The sequence below is a fragment of the Anomaloglossus baeobatrachus genome, chromosome 1 (assembly GCF_048569485.1).
Source record: "Anomaloglossus baeobatrachus isolate aAnoBae1 chromosome 1, aAnoBae1.hap1, whole genome shotgun sequence".
Classification (NCBI taxonomy): domain Eukaryota; kingdom Metazoa; phylum Chordata; class Amphibia; order Anura; family Aromobatidae; genus Anomaloglossus; species Anomaloglossus baeobatrachus.
This window is the reverse complement of record NC_134353.1, coordinates 891135052-891155820: the sequence shown is the minus strand read 5'-3', so window position 1 is coordinate 891155820 and position 20769 is coordinate 891135052. Positions and strand designations below refer to the sequence as shown.

At 38.9% G+C, this 20769-nt stretch overlaps 1 protein-coding gene across 1 annotated transcript in view; it reads right to left on the bottom strand.

Annotated features, from left to right (window-relative positions):
* Positions 1–358: 358 nt before the first annotated feature.
* HCN1 (hyperpolarization activated cyclic nucleotide gated potassium channel 1) overlaps positions 359–20769 on the bottom strand; it is a 599929-nt gene continuing 579518 nt past the window's right edge. The window contains exon 8 of the mRNA XM_075326734.1: positions 359–5440. Within this exon, the coding sequence (XP_075182849.1) occupies positions 4617–5440 (824 nt within the window). The 3' untranslated portion in view covers positions 359–4616. The remainder of the gene's footprint in view (positions 5441–20769) is intronic.

Sequence of the window (20769 nt, the reverse complement as noted above, 5' to 3'; positions counted from 1 at the left end):
AAAGACATTTGCATGTCCGTGAAGCTGGATTCCCTACTTTCATCTACTAAGTACATATACCGTATTTTTAAAAGAAATATAGAAAACATGACTCCCATGGCTCACTAGTGTATCACACAAAATGCTTCAGTGCAATCGATTAGGTTTTTCAAATGCATAGTTTAGAGGAATGCACACAGGCTTTTGTTCTTGACTTCCGGTCATGTTACAATTTTGAGTTTTCTGCCTTGGACAATCCCATTTGAATTAAGGGTGCTTTACATGCTCTGACCTCGCTAGCGATCTCGTTAGCGATGTGACACGCCAGATCACAGATGCGATGTGACCGGCGTAAAAAAAAAAAAAAAATGACCTATGTGCGATCTCGGCAGATCGCATCTGCGATCTGGCGTGTCGCATCGTTAACGAGAACGCTAACGAGGTCGCAGCGTGTAAAGGGTGCTTTAGTTTCTGACATTAATCTAAACATACAATGTCCCACTGCTGGGACTCCTGGCAGTATTACCTGGCAGCAAGTATAAAGTTTCCTACAGCGCTACAACAGGTGAAAGTATTACATAATGTCAAATGAAATAACTTGACAAATTGTGAAAAAGCTTTTTTTAAACTCTGCACTGTAGATAATAAATGCTGACCCTTAAATGGATGAGCTGCACCATTAACTAAAAAACCCTGTTACTATGATAGATCTCTTAAAATTAAGCAAAAGAGCATCTCTAGGGTCATATGATGCATCACATGATCCCTATTAACCAGTCTACAGCTTTGAAAAAGATCCTGTGATACGCACTCCCTAACACCTCAAAACTAGTGATATGTCATGTGCCTCTATAGGACCAGGAAGTGCTTTCTTTTTAGTTTTGCCTATACCATCACCCCCCATTTGGCAATTTGCGGGGCTGTTTGTGGGTGTCATTGTACACACTATCTGAACACTACACTGATGCAGGTTCTCATATAGTGACAGATCCTTGTAACCTGACAACTTTTGAGACAATTTCCCAATATACACTTCCTACAGATGCCTCTACTTACAGAGGCATCCATCACTTATGTAAAGAGGCATCCATCAACCATGTACAGAGACATCTATCATCTATGCATAGAGGGACCCATCACCTATGTACAGTTGCAGCCATCAGCTATGTAGAGAGGCATCCATCACCTATGTACAGAGGGATTCATCACCTATGCACAGAGGCATCCATCATCTATGTACAAAGGGATCCATCACCTATGTACAGAGGCTCCCATCACCTGTGTACAGAGACACCCATAACCTATGTAGAGAGGCATCCATCACCTATAAAGTTCCTATATTAGAATGACATAAACCTCAACATAAATATTTTTTTAACTGGATGTCATTGTCTGCAATGGCCCAGCAGATTGTAGAAAGCTAGATATACCAATGTATATGTGAGCCCAACAGAGACCAAAAACACAGTCTTTTGCGTTTGGGTGCATGAAGATCTAAATTCAGTAAAAACCCCTCTGAAACCAATGTTGTTGTATACATGTGGTCTCCATACTTTAGTCTAAAAACAGTTTTCCAGGTTGGAGGACACTCAAATTGGAAAATCTTACGCTCATTACATCTAAACCTGCCACTCGCCTATCTACTTCATGTAGTCATATCACAATTTCAACCCAGACCCTCAGAAAGATAACTATAATAACTACTGAGCCACCATGCTATGAACAATGCTGAGTATTTGGCTCTTGCTGGAGCTCTGCGGATTCCCCCAAGCCTAAAATTGTACCATTAAAATTTAAGGAGGCATTCCCATGTCATCCATTTATCACATATTCACAGGATATATAGTAGTTGTGAATCTACTGTCAATAGGGCCAGCATATATATGGATAATGAGTCATGACACATGCCACTCTCAACCAAGAGATGGTCAGAATTCCCCTTCATTTGTATAGGAATTATGACCTCCTCTCCATGACAAGCAGAGTCAAAATCAAGAGATTTATACAGGCCTCAATGGTGTGATCCATACCTACCATACATTTATGACATATCCTTTTAATAAAGCATAAAGGTACCAGATGGGAATACCCTTAGTTTCAGAAAACATTTTTAAGACAGTGATATGAAACACCGCCATGAACTGTGTCCAATATTGCACTATTCTCTTGATTTGGAATCAACTAATACCTTACACAGCAGACAGACAGGTAGAAGAGATCATCAATGTATCTCCTACGGTCCCCTTTAAAAATTATTTATTATAAATATAACAATATAAATATGTCTCTGCCCCTACTTTCCAAAAATTTGTAAGACAGTGGTATGAAACACCGCCATGAGCTGTGTCCGATAGTGCACCATTCTCTTGAATTGGAAACAACTAATACCTTACACAGCAGACAGACTAGTGGAAGAAATCATGAATGTATCTCCTACGGTCCCCTTTAATAATTATTTTTTATAGATATAACAATAAAAAGATTTGTGCCTTTACCTCTCCAGAAAATTCTTTAAAAGGGGTTATCCAGCCTTTTAAAATGGAATGCTTAAACAAGGATTATCCATTAATATCAGACCTCTAGGGGTACAAATATGGGCCCCCTCTATGATTAGCTCTTGTAAAAGGATGCACTTGTGAAACTAATTCAAACACATTATTGCAACATGCTAGAAAAAAAATCCCTGACGGGCTGAGGGGTACAACACAACCACTGGGTGTGCCACACACATCTCCTGGCAGTGTCACACATCTCCTGGCAGTATATCACACAATATTATTTGTTTTATTTTATTTTTATTTTTTTTTTAGCTCTGCACCCCTTTCCTCGGCATATGTCCAATAAAAAGGAAAGGTAGGAAAAAACTTTCCAATTACTGAATTTATAGCAATTCTACAGTATTCCTGGAGAACGTGTGATTTATATCAGTAATCTCAGTAGAAGGCATACAAGTGTTTTAGCAGAATCTTGTGGTAGAACATTGCACATGGTCGTCAATAAAGCTTTTTCTTTTTTTTTTTTTACGTTCTCACACATAAAGCTTACTATGTACAGCCCTAAAATAAGGTTCTAAGGTAGTTGTGATCTAATCACACATCAGGCTTGTTTTAAGAAAAGAACATGTATATCTAATATATATATATATATATATGATTCCGTACATAAGTTGACAAACTGTCGTCACAATGATCGCTTTGAATGAATATGCTTCTTGACGAGTTTAGGCACCAATGATTCCTAATGGATGATGTCACCTAAATCACAAGACTAATTTAAGGTTAAAACATTAAATTTGGCTTTCACAAAACAGTTGATCCCACTGCTTTTTTTACCGTGCCACCCCTTATTTATTAAAAAATACATTTTATAAATTTATTAAACTATTGGCTAAGCTTTTATACTACATGCCTTAGGATATAATGATCCTTTACATTAACGACAGAGCAAACCGTGCGCATCTGGACAACATAATGAAGTCATATTTTGGAAACCGACACGAGCGTAACGTCTAAATTTTGAAGACACGATGTAGGGATGTATGGTGTATGGATCACAAAAAGCCCACAAATAACCAGTGTTCTAGAATTGGTTCAGGCAAAAGAAGTGCTTCATTACATTCTCAAAGACCTTGAGATTATACATTTGTTTCTGCTATCCCTAAAATTGATCCAATTAGATTTTGCTTTACTAGCAGCCATGCAATAGACATTGGTATTTTTGATGATCAAATGGGAGGAAAACTGTGAGATTAACTAGAAATAAACAGCAAAAAAAATAAATACAGTTTACATTTTTGTAGTGGCAATATTGTATATACAATCGGGCATGCAGATTTAGTCTTTGAAACAAGGAATTGTTCTTAAAAGAAAACATGTCATCGTAAGTAATTTCAATGAAATTAGAAAAATATTGAAAAACAATGGTTGCAAAAGTATACCTTTAAATCTATTATATAAATTCATAATTCTCATCATGGCATGTAAATTCAAAGAAAATATCCAAAACAATATGATCTATGTAATATGGAAGCAGATGAGATATAAAAAGAAAAAAATGCTACAAAATTAGAGGGGTAACTCAAAGCTCCCAATGCAAAAGCTGTAAGCGAGACCCAAATATGATACACCATTTATAGAATTAATCTTATCAAATAGGGCAAAGGAGCCAAGGACTTATTATTAGCCCCTATAATGAGGCCCCTGCAACAAGTTTAGAGCAATTCTCTAATTGTAACAATGAAATTTGCAAGATGAGAAAATAAATTTTTCAAAAACATTTTAAATCATTAAGGTGATTGATTGTAATTGCTGGTTATAAGTAAATGGGATTCCAGCTTGTAATTAAGTAAATTAGGCAGAAATGATTTAGAAATGCATACTCAAAGAAAAAAAGTTACAAAAATGTTTTTAATGTTTAAAATAAAGGAAGACACACGTATGTATATGAATTTATATGCATGGAAGTTTTAGTGCTAAACAGTTTATATATATATATTTTTATTTTTACATTCTTTTTGTATGATTGAGCCATCTAAAATATTTCTTGATATAGATATTAGGATTCTATAGATTTAAAGAGTTTTTTTTGGGATGGTTTCAGTTTATTACAGTGCTGTTCATATGTACACATAAGAGGCATCATAAATTTGAAGCATAACGTGGTTTGTCTGTGTCTGTTTCTGTGGTTGGTCCTGTGGTAGTGGAATCCTTACTGGAAGTTGGAGCTGATGTTGATGGTTGAGTTGGAGCTCCTGCTCTTGCAGGAGGTAAAGCTCCAGAGGACATCTGGCGAAACAGGGCAACCCTTGGTGGGACATTGCCCCGGCTTCCAGATTGAGCACCTGTAGCTTGAACATTTGATACAGGCTGAGGTAGGGAAGCCAATGACTCCCCTACAGTTGGATGTGGCTTTGCCACAAGAGTAGAAACTTCATGGGGTAAAGAAGGCTGTGAAGCAGAGAGAGGCCTCACATCTCTTGTTAAATTAGAGTTTGGTAAAGCTTGGGTGCTCCTATGAATTTCATTGATCGGCATTGCTCCAGATGCTGACTGTTGCTGCTGCTGTTGAATTAAAGAAAGTTGTGATGCAGTAGGGGAACTGTAATGAAATGTTCGACCTGCCAATGGACTCTGTACTGAGGGACTACCCACAGCTGAAGTAAAAGAGGGTGAGAACATAGCAGCTTGCTGTGGTGTCTGTGGACTTGGTGTTGGAGACTGTAGGTTTCCATGAGAAAGACTGTTTGCAGTATAAACAGGTGGAGATTGGGTCCTCATTCTCAGAGATGTGTTGGTATTAGAATTTAGAGCTGGCATTTGTTGGTAGCTAACTGAGGGAGTCCCTTCTATCATCTCCCTGTCGTGTTTCACTATCTGCTTCAGGATCTCGCTCTCCTGGTTGTTGAACACTCCCGTGTTGAGATCCTTTTGAAATCGTTGCTGGAGAATGGAGTTCTTCTTCCCTGTGGAAAAATTGGGAATAGTTTTAATATGTTCTTAAAATTAAACAAATTTATCTCATTAGAAAAGTTGAGTTCTGGTGCTAAAAATCAATAATCCTAAATTCAATAACTATTAAAAAGTATCTCCTATTGAAGAATAAGACACGAAGACATCGTGAGCACTTATTTCATGCTCTTTCAGGAATTTTCCTAAAACTGATATTAATCATCGTTCTACCGAATAGGTCATAACTGTAAGATGGCGAGAAACCCCAACGATCACTGGAACTTGCTTCCCGAGTCCTTATTTCTTGAACACTGCACAAATGCAGTGCAGAGAAGCCTGAATGTACTGGCAATCTGTAGGACTGATGGAAACAGCCAAGTACAGAGGCACATGCTTGCCCAACAAGCCATTCATACTCCTCCTCATGGTGATTGAGTAGCTAGATTGGCTTAGAGTCCTTTTCTAGTGATCAGTGTGGGTCAAAGCAATGTACCTGGCAATAAGACATTTATTCTCTATCCTGTTGATATGTGATGAATGTTAGTTGTGGGTAACCCATTGTTGATAGCGATAGGTAGATAGATAGATAGATAGATAGATAGACAGACAGGTTGTCTTACTTTATGATGTGCAATTGGCCTCCAAATACCAGTATTTGTAATATTGTGGACATGACATCAGAGTCTAAGTATATTTTTTTAATAGTTCTTACATATATTAATGTAATTGTATATGACTAGAATATATATTCTCCTGTAATACACATGGTTATGACTAGCAGAAAGTAAAAAACAAAAATGCTTTTCCTTCTAATACTGCAGTGTATATGGCTTTGTAAAACAAAACAAATAACCATAACTCACTTCCATCAAATGTAAATGTCAACACATGAAATTGTCCCTTTATGCCTCAGAAGATCGTCAATCCATACAGAGGCACTAGTCCTATAAAGCAATTCTTACATTAACCTTATACTCCTCTAAATCCTCAAACCCTCCTCGTAAAGCAATAATAAAAGATTCCGCCTGTGATTTTTTTTTAAAGGTTTACCTCCTTTTTGTAGCTATACACTGTGTTCTGTGTAGATACTTTAGTTTTACAAATGCAAACACTGTAATCTGATCCTACAAATAATATGGTCCGCACTCCGTCAGTTTGGATGCACAAGCGGTAAAAATAAAGTTCAAGTTATCAGTAAAGAGAAAAATATGGCACTACAATTAGTCTTTGATTGTTTAGATTTTATTTGTGAAATATCAACATTTTTAACATCCACCAAAGCAAAAAACGGCCATCGTTAATCACTTCAGCACCTTATTCATTGCTAATGCTAAGTCTCAGCCATTCCACATGTGCCCACCACTTCACAAGGTACAGAAAGGAGTTAAACATTAGCTGTGTTTTGGTTGGGTGAATGTGAATAATGCTGATGTTTCACAAATACATTTATGTATTCAAGACTATCCAATTGGAGTACCTGTCATGCTAGGTATGGGGAAGTACCAAGCAAGTGATGAAATGTAAGAAAAGGGGACACCTGCGTCTAAGAAAGGGGAAGATGGTGACCCCTGACCAAACCTACTGCTGGTCCCTGGGGTCCCTCACCACCCTAGCTAGATAGGTTCCGCACCTACGCGCCAAGCCGGATACCTGACCCTAGGTATTCCTAATGCTGGACCTTAAATAGGGAATGGGTGGGGTGAATTCTTATTCAACCACACTGAATTCTAAAAGAAGACATAAGAAGGACACACAGGGGGGAAAATTGCATGCACTATTTATCCACAGATGACTCAGGCAGGAGTTCAGGAAGCTTCAGCAATGATACTACAGATGTGCGCAAGCCACCTGCTTGCACCCAGAGCTAGAATGAACTGAATGATAACACCAGCACCAGTCAGGGAAGAAGGGAGTATTTAAGCACCAAGAAAGTACTGATAATCAGCAGCTGGGTGGAAAGCGAGCTCCTGCTTGGTCCTAAGGGGGCAGTGATGAAAATCCAGCAGGAAAACTACCAATTACAATGCATATTAACAGCAAGAACAATAGAAAGTCAGGGAGCATTTTGCACAGGCAAACACTGTGATTTTCTATTGCCAGAAACCAGATGATTATCTGTCACCCATAGCACACCCATGACAGTACCAGAGTTTATTCTTCACTGAATACTTTACTCTGATGTAATTATTTAGAATTTAATTTAAAGTTGGTCATCTAAATCCATGTTCACAAGGTACATGTACATAATGTAGCAATCCCTTACATGCGGCAAAAAAATGGTTTTGTAGCACTAATAGTATTACAAGATCAGTAAAAGTATACAACTTCTTGAAATGAATATAGTGAATGAAAATCAATTTCATGATAAAGAAGGAAAATGCAAGTTATTATCTTCACTAATTTTCCTTTGGATTTGGCTAAATACAATTATTCAATTAACCATTCCTTATAAGATTTAATTAAATTCAGCTAAAGTGCACATAAATCAGCTTACTGTATAACTTACGATATCAGTTACAACCCCAATTCCCCAAAAAGTTGGGACATTGTATAAAATGTAAACAAAAAAAAATGCAATGATTTAGAAATCTTTTATGCATCTATATTTTATTCACAACAAAATATAGTACACAGATGAGATGGTTAATTTGACAAACTTAACTCATTTAAAAATTAATGGCAGCAACTACAAATGAGCATATCTTTTGAAAATCAAATTTGCTGTCATTGACAAATATTTCCCCAAAATTAATTTTTGGCAAAACAATTTATGTAGTTCTCAGTACTGGAAAGCAAGTGGTCGAGGAAAGGGTAAGCGAGAGAGAGAAACCATAAGAATAATACAGCAATCTGCTTTCCCGGTTAAACTGAAGATGGAATTCAACTCAATCGCACATACTAACAGTCCTGCACCTGACTGACTGAGGTTGACTGGGATCGACTAATCTTCGATGATCCTTGGAACCTCTGATCTACTAATCACCAATGTACAATATATAAAAATCCACTTAAGAAACTGGCATGTGATGTTATAGTTGCTGGACTTATGGGGAATTATTGGCTGAGCAAAATTACATTGGCCCATTCTGTCATGCTTCAATGGTGCCAGTCAGCTTTTTTTCTTGAGAATCACAAACCGAATCTCAAAGTATTCAAAATCATGTGGAACCACAAATTTCATGAGATTCGATCTTCTGCAGATCGATCCATTCATCTCTAGCAGAAAAAAAATAGACCGGAAAGGTAAGTGGTACTAATGACAACAGTTGGAGGGTCAATTTTCAACCAAGTCACATTAGAGTGTATAAAAAGAAAAGCTTGTTAGAGAGGCAGAGTCTCTCGGGAGCAAAGATAGTCAGAGATTCAGCAATTTTTGAACAACTGTGTCTAAAAGTTGGGGAACAATTTCTTAAAAATGTTCATCAATATAAAATTGCAAAAACTTTGAATATCTCACTATATACAGTACATAATATCATCAATATATTTTGAAATTCCGTAGAAATTGATGTGCACAAGGGACAAGGCCGATAGTCAATATTGGATCCTGGTGATGTACAAGACCTCACACAGGACTGCATTTAATACGGGTATGATTTAGTATTGCAAATCACTGCATGGAGTCAGGAAAACCTACAGAAATCATTGTCCGTGATCACAGTCCACTGTGCAATCTACAAAGGCAAAATAAACCTTTATCATGCAAAAAAGAAACCACAGATCAACACAATCCAGAAATACAGTCGAATTCTCTTAGCCAAAACTCATTGAAAATGGAGGCAAGATAGAACACTGTTACATGATCAGATGAATCAAAATTGAAAACGACGGACACCATGTCTTGTGGACTCAAGAGGGGAGGTATCATTTAGCTTGTTAGCAGTGCACTATTCAAAAGCATGTATCTCTGGAGGCATGAGGATGGATTCTTGCCTAGGACATTGACATCCTAAAAAGCTTTATCAATGCTTATCATTGTATAGCGGTTTTAGAACAACATACGGTAGTCAACACTCCAGACAATGTCTATTTCAGGATAGGGCTTGTATATTTCAGAATGAAAATGCTAAACCACTTGCAATCCAGACCATTCAGTAAAAAGAAAACTTTAGGCCAATATGAAATCCGGGAAAGAAGATGTAGAATTGTTGAAAAATAAGAGGGTATGCTTCATATTGGCAAACACGGCTCTGTCCCAACTAGGTTAGATGTTTCATTTCTAAATAAGTTAATAATTTTGTTAAATGAATTTTAAAAATTACTAATGTTCACCTTCTGATCTGTGTTCTATGTACTGTTGTGAATAAATTATTGCAAGCAGATTCTAAATCGCCCAACTTTTTTGGAATCGGGTTTGTAAATATACTATGAGTAAAGACCCAACTGGGTACAGCACAGCCCATGGTGATAATAACACTGGATATATTTAAAAATTCTTTGCTCCACTACTGTATTCAACTGGATTTGCACTTGGAAGCATGGGTGAGTATCCGGAAAGGAGCAGAGAGCTCTTAGTATTAGGCTATGTGCGCACGTTGCGTAATTGCATGCAGTTACGCTGCGATCTGCACCGCAGCGTAAATGCAAGCGTCCTGCGTCCCCTGCACAATCTATGGAGATTGTGCAGGAGACGTGCGCACGTGGCATATTAGAGCGCAGCGCTACGGCTGCTGCCCGAAGCGCGCGTTCTAAGAAGTGACATGTCATTTCTTTCGTGCGCTCTGCATGAAGTCCCTGCTCTGTCTATGGCAGGGGCTGGGAGGGGCTACATGCAGAGCGCATGAAATCGGCTTTTGTTTCTGCATCGATTTGAAGCGCACATGTGCTGTTCAAATCGCTGCAGAAATTTCTGCAGGGCCAGTACGCAACGTGCGCACATAGCCTTACTATTATTATAATCATACTGAATGCAGATGGAGAAGAGCTGAAAGGGAGGTGCTGCTTCAGCCAACAGTAGAGATGGAAATGATGCTAGAGGACGTGGTATTGCTTTGGCAACTTCAACTGTACAATCTAGTAGTGTGCAAAAAAATACCGTAAGTGCTCTTGTGTGCAATATTTTATATGCTCCTTAACATTGAAGTTCCAACACCAAGACGTAAGTCATTAAGTTATCAAAATCACAAAATAGAGTGGCATGTAAAGGATATGGAAATGTTGAAAAAATGATAACGTTTTCAAATCATCTTGAATTTTTTCACTATCAAGCGTGATACTAAGACCAATTTTAGGCAAAATTTGCATGCAAGACAAAAGTGGGAAACATCGCTGAAGGGAATGGACCCCAATTCCAGCCTTAATTTTTCCATTTGAGTCTCCAGGCCGCCATAAAGAAGTCTTTGTGAAGTAACACTTAGAAAAAGAAAAATCCAGCGCAGTTCCTCAGAATGAATTAAAATCCAATTTATTGGTAATAACCTTTAAAAATGTTGGAACATGAATAAGACAGCACGTCGAAATGCGTAGTTCCATGTTGTAACTGTGTGGTCACTTTCACATTTGCTCTTTACCGGATAAATATTTTTAAAGGTTGTTACCAATAAATTGGATTTTAATTCATCCTGAGTAACTGCGCTGGATTATTCTTTTTCTCTGTGGATCTATAAGGCAGCCCTACCTTTCCGTGCACAGGATCCCAGCAGGAATCGGTGAACAGCTGACCGGTGAGCTGAACTTTTTCTCTCTTTGCGAAGAAACATCCTACCAATCTTACTCCTGGGAGTATGCTGTGGGGTGGCATAATGTATGGTAGCCAGAGCCTTCTAGTCTTCATTCCATATATACTTACCGCTAGACGCTACATTAGTTGTGGACAGCCTTTTGACAATACAACATTGCCATTTTTTAATACAACATTGCAAGGTCGCATGTTGCTTGTGCTACTGTGAGAAGTCAGCATGATCTAAACTTGCTACCATGGCCTGTAGCATCTCCAGACTTGCCTCCCATTAAGCCCATCTGGGACGTTATTGGTTGGCAATTGAAAAGGGAGCTGCCCAAATGCAGAAGATTTCTCAGGCAACCATTAATCACCTCATTGATAACAGCCAAGGCTTTACAGTTCAGTTATTTTTGCACATGACACTTATACTTGATACTGAATTGACTGAGATGTTTGGAAGATTTTGCCTCCATATTGTTATCAATTGCTATCGATAATGTGATTTTCATAACTTCATGGCTTTTACTTCTTGGGGTACAACTTCAGTGTTGAAGAGGGTATAGCGGATCTGACAAAATTTGACTTACTACTTACTGACTTGCTAAACCATGTGGTTTTTACCGGGAAATTTGATTTGCATCAAGATTATTCCCAGAAAATTAAAAAATTCTATTATGCTCTGGGGTCTCTCCAGACCCTAGAGTATAATAAATGTAAAGTGTAAAAAAAAAAACTCCTTCGAAATAATACTCAGGCATTGAGCACAGCTCTTTGCCTGATGTCGGTCCTCTGCAACTCTCTCACACCACATGTCGCAGTGAACTCCAGAGCCTACTCATGGCCAAAGCCCTGGCCTAGAGTGAACACTAGGCTAGAGATGTGATGTGGCAGTAGACCGGACAGCAAGCAGGGAGAAACAGTGGCGGTTGGATAGGTGAGCAGCTGGTAAATAGTTACTGGCCACCTTTTCAAGCATAATATTGACTTTCGTCCAGGACACCAAGCCGCAAGTAGAGTCCGGAGCATGCGCTGTGAACTCCAGAGCCTGTTTGCAGAGGAAAGCCCCACCCTACCAGGACCGGCAGGCTAGAGATGCAGCACAAGAGAGGCATGGAGTACCGGAAACCGTGAAGCAATGAGCAAGGTGGACTGGAAAGGTGAGCAGTGAAGAAAATATGTTCTTTTTAGCCTTTTGTTGACCCTCTACTGCTCAGCAAGATGGTGTCTGCAATCCAGACAGCATTTTGCTAAATTCGCAAAGAGCACATTATAAAAAATCTGTGCATTCTATAATGAGGCTTTTTGTAAAACTTAAGTAGAATTTAATTCCACTTGAATAAATTTGCTCATCTTTAGTACTTAGTGATATACTGTATTGTTCCAATTTGCACCAATGTCCCAAATTTACCATCCCTCTTGAAACTGTCAGCTTTACTTTTATGTTGGTCACAACACACAAGGGAGCATCCATCTTTATATATATATTTTATACTTTATTTTTTATATCTTGCTTATGACCAATAACATCCTTGTCATATGTAATGAGTACTATACCTAAAATGACAAAATAACATTTTACAGCTACAAGACAAACCTATTGCAAGTTATTTACGTGTTACTTCTCATGTAAAGTTAAAACTAAAGGCTGCTTTACATGCAGCGACATCGCTAGCGATGTTGCTCGTGAAAGCACCAGCCCCCGTTGTTTGTGCGTCACGGGCAAATTGCTGCCCGTGGCGCACAATATTGCTAGTACCCGTCACACATACTTACCTGCCTAACGACGTATCTGTGGCCAGCGAACTGCCTCATTTCTAAGGGGGCGGTTCGTGCGGCGTCACAGCGACGTCACACGGCAGGCATCCAATTGAAGCGAAGGGGAGGAGAGCAGCCGTAGGAAAGTCATGCCCACCTTGTTGCTGGAAGACGCAGGTACGGTGCTGTTCGTCGTTCCTGGAGTGTCACACATAGCGATGTGTGTTGCCTCAGGAACGACGAACAACCTGCATCCAGTACCATCAACGATATTTGGGATTTGAACGACGTTGTCAACGATCAACGATTAGGTGAGTATTTTTGATCGTTAGCGGTCGCTCATACATGTCACACGCAGTCGTACGTGTCACGACGTCGCTAACGAGGCCGGATGTGCGTCACAAATTCCGTGACCCCCAATGACATCTCGTTAGCGATGTCATTACGTGTAAAGCGCCCTTTAGTCTATTGCTCTTCAGCTAAAGCTGCGGTTCCACACCACTCCACAATCACTATAACCCACAACATCAGAACAACTGGCGAGTTGGAAAAATAACAGAAAACTATTGTATGAACGCATTTTTCAAATACTATCTTTGCACATTGCTTTGCCTGCACAGACAACGTGTTTTGAAGTCATAAGAAAAGTTAGTCTACAGGTTTCGAAGTCACAATAAAACTTCTTCAGGACAGAACTAGAAGTATGTAGTTTTGTCCTGAAGAAAAATTCTATTATGAGATCGAAACGCGCTGACTACTAAACCTTGGAATTCATCAATCAGACTTCATCCATCCACAGCTTATCACGTTGGCAGCACAGAAACTAACCCATTTTTTTTTCAGCACATTACTTTGAGGAGTCATAACTTTTTTTTCATTTTAGCTTCAAGATATTTGTGATGGATAGATTTTTACTGGGACATTGTTGTTTTGATATTGTCATTCATTTTAATGTAGAGTAGAGTAGAGTGTACTGATAAATGTTAAAAAAAATAAGTGGAATGAAATGGTAAAAAAAAACAACTCTGCAAATCCGCTATTGTTTTTTGGGTTTTGTTTTCACGGAGTTGTGTTGTAAAAATGGCCAGGCAATATGATTCTACAGGTTAGTACAATTATGGCGATTTGAAAATTTGAAAATATATGTCTTTTTAAAAAAAAAATTGTGGTAACATTTTTTTTTATACTATATGGTACATATGTAATTTTATTGTTTTAGTTTTGATGCTATGTGAGGGCTTGTTTCTTGCATGCTGAGATGTAGTTTATATTAGTACCATTTGGGGGGTAGATACAGGGTGTGAAATAAGTATTGAACACGTCACCAATTTTCTAAGAAAATACATTTCTAAAGGTGCTATTGACATGAATTTGTCACCGGATGTCAGTAACACCCTATTCAATCCACATAAGCAAAAAAATCAAACCATGGATGTCCATAAAGTTAATGATGTGTAAATGAAAAATGACATAGGGAAACATTATTGAACACATGAAGAAAGAAAGGTGCAAAAAGTCATGGAAAGTCATGACATCAGCTGAAATTTATCAGTAATTAGAAAGCAATCCTGCCACTTAGAGAAAAAAATATCAGCTGGTTCAACTGATGGTCTATAATAAGGTAAAAAGTCCAGCTCACCATGTTGCTAATCCACTTTCTGTATGGAGTTCAGGAAAAAGTTTTGCCATTGCAAATATAATCCAAAAGAAAGAGTAGAGGTCCATTTCTGACATACAAAATCATCTTTATTAAATCCATTTCACATATGGTGCATCACCAGGCAAACAGTGTACCCATAAATAGTGTTCATTGTTTGCTTTGTTATTCACAGTAAGAAGATTTGGTATGTCAGAGCTGTATGTCACAGCCGTATTTCTACTCTATTCCTTTTGGCCTGTAAGAAGGAGTCTCGTTGCCAAGGTGCCACACAAGAAACATCTCATGATTGGTAAAACCAGTGAGATGTCTCAAGGACTTTGTAACCTTTGTTGTTGCAAAACATATTGATGGCATTGGTTACAGAAGAATCTTCTGTAACCAATGCCATCAATATGTTTTGCAACAACAAAGGTTACAAAGTCCTTGAGACATCTCACTGGTTTTACCAATCATGAGATGTTTCTTGTGTGGCACCTTGGCAACGAGACTCCTTCTTACAGGCCAAAAGGAATAGAGTAGAAATACGGCTGTGACATACAGCTCTGACATACCAAATCTTCTTACTGTGAATAACAAAGCAAACAATGCATTCTTGATAAAAATCTGCTGCCACCTACCAGGATGATGAAGATGAAACGAGGGTGGACATTTCAGCAAGACAATGATCCCCAACACACAGCCAAGAAAACGTTCAATTGATTTCAAAGAAAGAAAATAAAGCTGCAAGAATGGCCCAGCCAATCACTTGAGCTGAATCCAAAATAAAATTTATGGAAGGAACTAAAGCTCAGAGTTCATAGAAGGAGCCCATAGAAACGTCAGGATTTGAAGATTGTTTGTGTAGAAGAATGGGCCAATATCACAACTGAGGAATGCATGCCAGTAGTTTCTCCATAAAGGAGGCATCTTGAAGCTGTCATCAGCAACAAAGGTTTGTGTACAAAATATTAAATAAATTTCAGTAAGTATGTCCAATACTTTTTCTCATTTCTCATTATTACACCTCACTAAATTTATGGGCAGATCAATAATGAAGTCACTGGACAAGGTCTTCAAATCGAGTGACATTTAACTGGTGACAAAGACATGACTCCTACATAGTGTGGTCTTTTCTGTAGTAACACATAATGATAAAGGAACAAGACAAAAGAAGAAAAATCAACTCCTTCAAAATGTGGTACTGGAGATGGATGTTATCAATACCATGGATGGCAAGAAGAACAAACAAATCAGTTTTGGAACAAATCAAGCCAGACATTTCACTTGAAGCAAGGATGACCAAGCTACATTTTGCCTACCTAGACGCATCATACAAAGAGAGCAATCACTGGGGAAGGATTTCATGGTTGGAAGAATAGAAGGAACAAAGCGATGAGGAAGACCAGCAACCCAATGGCTTGATACTCTCGAGAAAATGGCAGAGAGGACCTTGTTGGTCTAGGCTGCACAAGATCGATCTTACTACAGAGTATTCATTCATCAAGTTGCCATGGCTCAAGATCGAACTGAAGGCCATTTAATAATAATATTAATAATATAAATTTATGGACATCTATGGTTTGTTTTCTTTGCCTGTGTCGATTGAATGAGTTGACACCAACATCTGGTGAGAAATTCATGTCAATATCACCTTTAGAAATACATTTACTGAGAAAATTGGTGACATTTTCAATACTTATTTCACCCGCTGTATTACATTTTGACAGCTTTCTATTGCATTTTATTCTGGACAGTGTGACAACCTGAAAAAGGTAATTGTTTTTTTTTTCCTTTTAAGTCTTTAAGTATTTTTAAAAATTAGACTTTTACTGATGTAGTGATCCCAAATATGTTTTCTTACAAAATACTTGTAGAAAATACTTTTCTACTGCTTAATTTTATTCATTTTTGTCTAATATATATATATATATATATATATATATATATATATATATTTATTTATTTATTTTTTTAATACAGTGCCTTGCGAAAGTATTTGACCCCCTTGAGTTTTTCATCCTTTTCCCACACTTCAGGTTTCAAGTATAAAGAAAAAAATTTAATGTTGTGGTGCAGAATCAACAACAAGTGGGACACAATTGGGAAGTTGAGTGATATTTATTGCTTATTTTAAACTTTTATAAAAAATAATAAACTGAAAATTGGGGCGTGCAATATTATTCGTCCCCTTTAAGTTAATACTTTGTAGCTGCACCTTTTGCTGCGATTACAGCTGCAGTCGCTTGGGGTATGTGTCTATCAGTTTTGCACATCGAGAGACTGAAATTCTTGCCAATTCTTCCTTTGCAAACAGCTGGAGCTGAGTGAGGTTGGATGGAGAGCGTTTGTGAACAGCAGTTTTCAGTTTTGATTCTTCACCATGACATTCAAATTTTTATCTTTATGTTTGAAGCCTGAAATGTGGGAAAAGGTTGAAAAATTAAAGGGGGGCGAATACTTTTGTAAGGCACTGTATATAATTATTTTTTTGTGTTTAGACTCCCTAAAAGACCTAAATCTTTGATTGTTTGATTGCTTGTACTACATACTGCAATATTAGAGGATTTATAGCAATTGACGCTCTCTGATGAGGCAAAGCCTGAGACAGCGCTTCAGACGAGGGAGTAAAATGACAGCCATGTGGGCCATTGGCAGGCCCCAGCTGCACTGGTAATGCTTTGGCTCTCTGCGATAAACAGGGCGCTTAAATGCTACAGTCAGTTATTTAAAAGATCTTTAGCTCATATCCATATTCTGCCCAATTTTCCAGTAAAAGGCAAAAATATTGTGGTCCAGCACCAATTGAAAGAATAAAATATCACTTCACTTTGACTGTCATTAAAATTCACATAAGAGCTTAAAACTCAAGACACATGATTGACTTGTGCGTTTTGAACTCCCGAGAGTTCTTCATAACTATTTTCCGGTATATTTTACTAAATTTATCAAAATAGGCCAAAATTTGCATAGTCAGAAGGCTGTGGTATAATGAGCAACACATTTTTTTTAGATCAGAAATGTATATTTATCCTTAAAATCTCCAAAACCTACAGAAACTAATGCAGGCGTCACGCGAGACGAGCTATCGTGCGATGCATCGTCGGGGGTCATGGTTTTCGTGAAGCACATCCGGCATCGTTTGCGACGTCGTTTCGTGTGACACCTCCGAGCGACGCTGAATCGTTTACAAATCTTGAGTCGTGTACACGTCGCTTATTTTTAAAAAAATCGTTTATTTTTCATGGCGCCGGTTGTTCATCGTACCCAGGGCAGCACACATCGCTCCGTGTGACACCCCGAGAACGATGAACACAGCTTACCTGCGTCCCGCCGACTATGCGGAAGGAAGGAGGTGGGCGGGATGTTGCGTCCCGCTCATCTCTGCCCCTCCGCTTCTATTGGCCGGCGGCTGTGTGACGTCGCTGTGACACCGAACATCCTTCCCCCTTCAGGAAGAGGATGTTCGCCGCCCACAGCGAGGTCGCTCAGCAGGTATGTGTGACGGCGGTTTAACGACTTTGTGCGACATGGCAGTGATTTGCCCGTGACGCACAAACGACGGGGGCGGGTACGATCGCTCGTGCGATCGCACGATAGATTGTACCGTGTGACGCCCGCATAAGTCACTGGTCACACCTCACCATTTTGAGGTATAACAGTTGACACATTGGTATTATCGATTTGACCCAATAAGATGCACAGAAAGGTCGTTGGATTGTAATTGAGCAACGGTGACTCGGTTTTAACTTGGAGAAATACTCATGGACTTGTCTGAAGAATATGTGAAACCTGCAGTCATTAACTCATGCAAGTTGCTATCAGCACTAGGTCTCATGCACAATGTGTATTTGACAACGTTCAGGAATTGATTTTCAAGAGTTTGTGTATTACTGCACACATGCCTACTTCTTTTTTACAAGCCATGACCTCTCCAAACCACTATTCTTCCTGTTGTGCTACTTTCTGGGAGATTTAGCAGCACCTGGGACGTTTCTCTGCTCTTCTGTGAGTCCATTAGATGACTACCCCTTCCAGGAGCCTTTGGAACATTCAAAGAAAATTGGCGAGTATAAGCAAATGGTAGCAAAGAAAACTTCATTATAGGCCCTTAGTATGGATTCATATTGGAAACCAATAAGGGGTGTTTCCATCTCCAAGATCCTATCCCAATATGTAATAGCAGTAATAATAATAATATTAGAAAATACCTCCAATTAGAAATGTAGTTCTCCTGATATAGCCATGCAATTAGCACAACCATGGTTCCTTCAAATGCTGCCTAGTCTAGCTTTAAAGTCATAAAATGCGTATGCGTCAGCAGTGTGGTGCGCCTGCACAGGTCTCTGACTCCACTGCACATGTGCGAGAGTTCCAGTACTGTGTGGACGGCGTAGAGATCAGCATCATCTTCCATCCAATGTTTGACGGGATCGGGGCAGCACTGATCACCATCTGGAGTTGCCCATTGACCCGTACCACATTAACATGCAAAGCACGACATATAGAAAACACTTTTTCAAAGGTATGTAGGGGCACCTGTGAGGATATAAAGGGGTTGAAGGAACCCCATTCACAAGATCTTAAAGGTGGTGAGAATCGTTTATTACCCAAATAACTGGTGATAGGTACCTTTCACAGTGAGCTGCGATACCACACAAGATCGTGAGGCATTGTGTCTCAAAGAAAGTAGACACATTTTTCTTATCCCATATAACCTTATTCAAGTTATTTTCTTCTTCCATATGTCTACTCCACAGAACTCACAACCTTTGATGAAAAAGATATTTGAGTCTTCCGTCTAATAACTGTGAATACAGTAATGTGTGATTGGCATGCAGTTTATATGAGGAAAACTGGAGGCAAGTGCACACAGGAAGGAAGTGCTCACAGAAATTTAATGCTTTATGGATATATTGTGAGATTAGTTGCAATATCATGATGACCTGCTGAAGCTTGTGACATGCTGCACCTTACAATTTATTTTTGAAAATTCCAGTTTACATGAATATAGGTTGGAAGCAACATTAGAGTATAAATATTAATATAAAAGAAAAAGCAGAACAGACAACAACTGTCGAGTGAACCGTTTAATAAATTAGAGAGCCACCCCGCCAAGATATAAATATTGTACTAGACAATCCAAGCCACCAAGGGATTGAGATTGCGTAGCCTAAGTATGGCCTAAACTGTTATAGAAGCCTCTCAAAGTAGTTCTAAACTGAAGATTTAACAAATCTGCTGATGCTTCCTACAAGGAGGACTTGAGGCGACAACCAGTCTTAAAGGTGCCAAGGTAAGATGTCAGTTGCCTTCCTTGATATGACAGTGAAGGAAAATACCAGATCTATCCTGACTAGAAGACTTGAGACCAGTAGAAGCTTAAAGGGAACCTGTCACAAGATTTGGTTCCTATAAGCTGCAGCCACCTCCAGTGGGCTGTTATATATAGTTTTCCAGAATGCTGTATATAAGAGCCCAGGCTGCGCTGTATAACGTAAAAAAAACCTTTCATAATACTCACCTACGGGATGGTCTGGTTTTATTGGTGTTGCTGCTCTCCGGTTTGGTGCCTCCTCTCTGTGGCAATCATCATCCTCATTCTACCCAGCCCAATGTGGATGACGTGTCCTACAACAGCCACACAGACTAGCATTGTGGTCTTACCCAGGCACACTCTGATGTGCCCTGCTTAGGGCAGATCAAAGTACTGTAATGCGCAAGCACGAGGAAAGGTTAAGACTGCCCACACATGCACACTACAGTACTTTGGTTTACCCTCAGCAGGGCAGAGAGAAGGGTGCCTGCGCAGGACCGCAATGCCGGCCTTTGTGGAGGAAATAGGACGCGTCATGCACACTGGGCTGGGTAGAAGTAGAACGGCAATCGCCGTCGAGAGGAGGCGACACCCATCAGACCAAACTGCCCCCTAGGTGAGTAATATGAATGGGTTTTTTATGTCATACAGAGCGTCCATGGCTCTTATATACATTATTCTAGAATGCTGTATATAAGAGCTCACTGGTGGTGGCCGCAGCTTATAGGGGCCAAATCTGGTGACAGGTTCCCTTTAATAAAGATATTGGTTTGTAAATTATGGTTTTAAATACTGAGACCATTAAAATAGTGGCTGATACATTTTTTGTGCATGTCTAGGTTGCAAAACCTTTTGAGAATACTAAAAAATTCTTATATCTTGTTTTAAGTGTGAGAATTACTTTATTCAGTCCATAAACTCATAGCATTATTTAAATATTAAAATAATTGTCTCATTGCTAAATTTCTTCCCC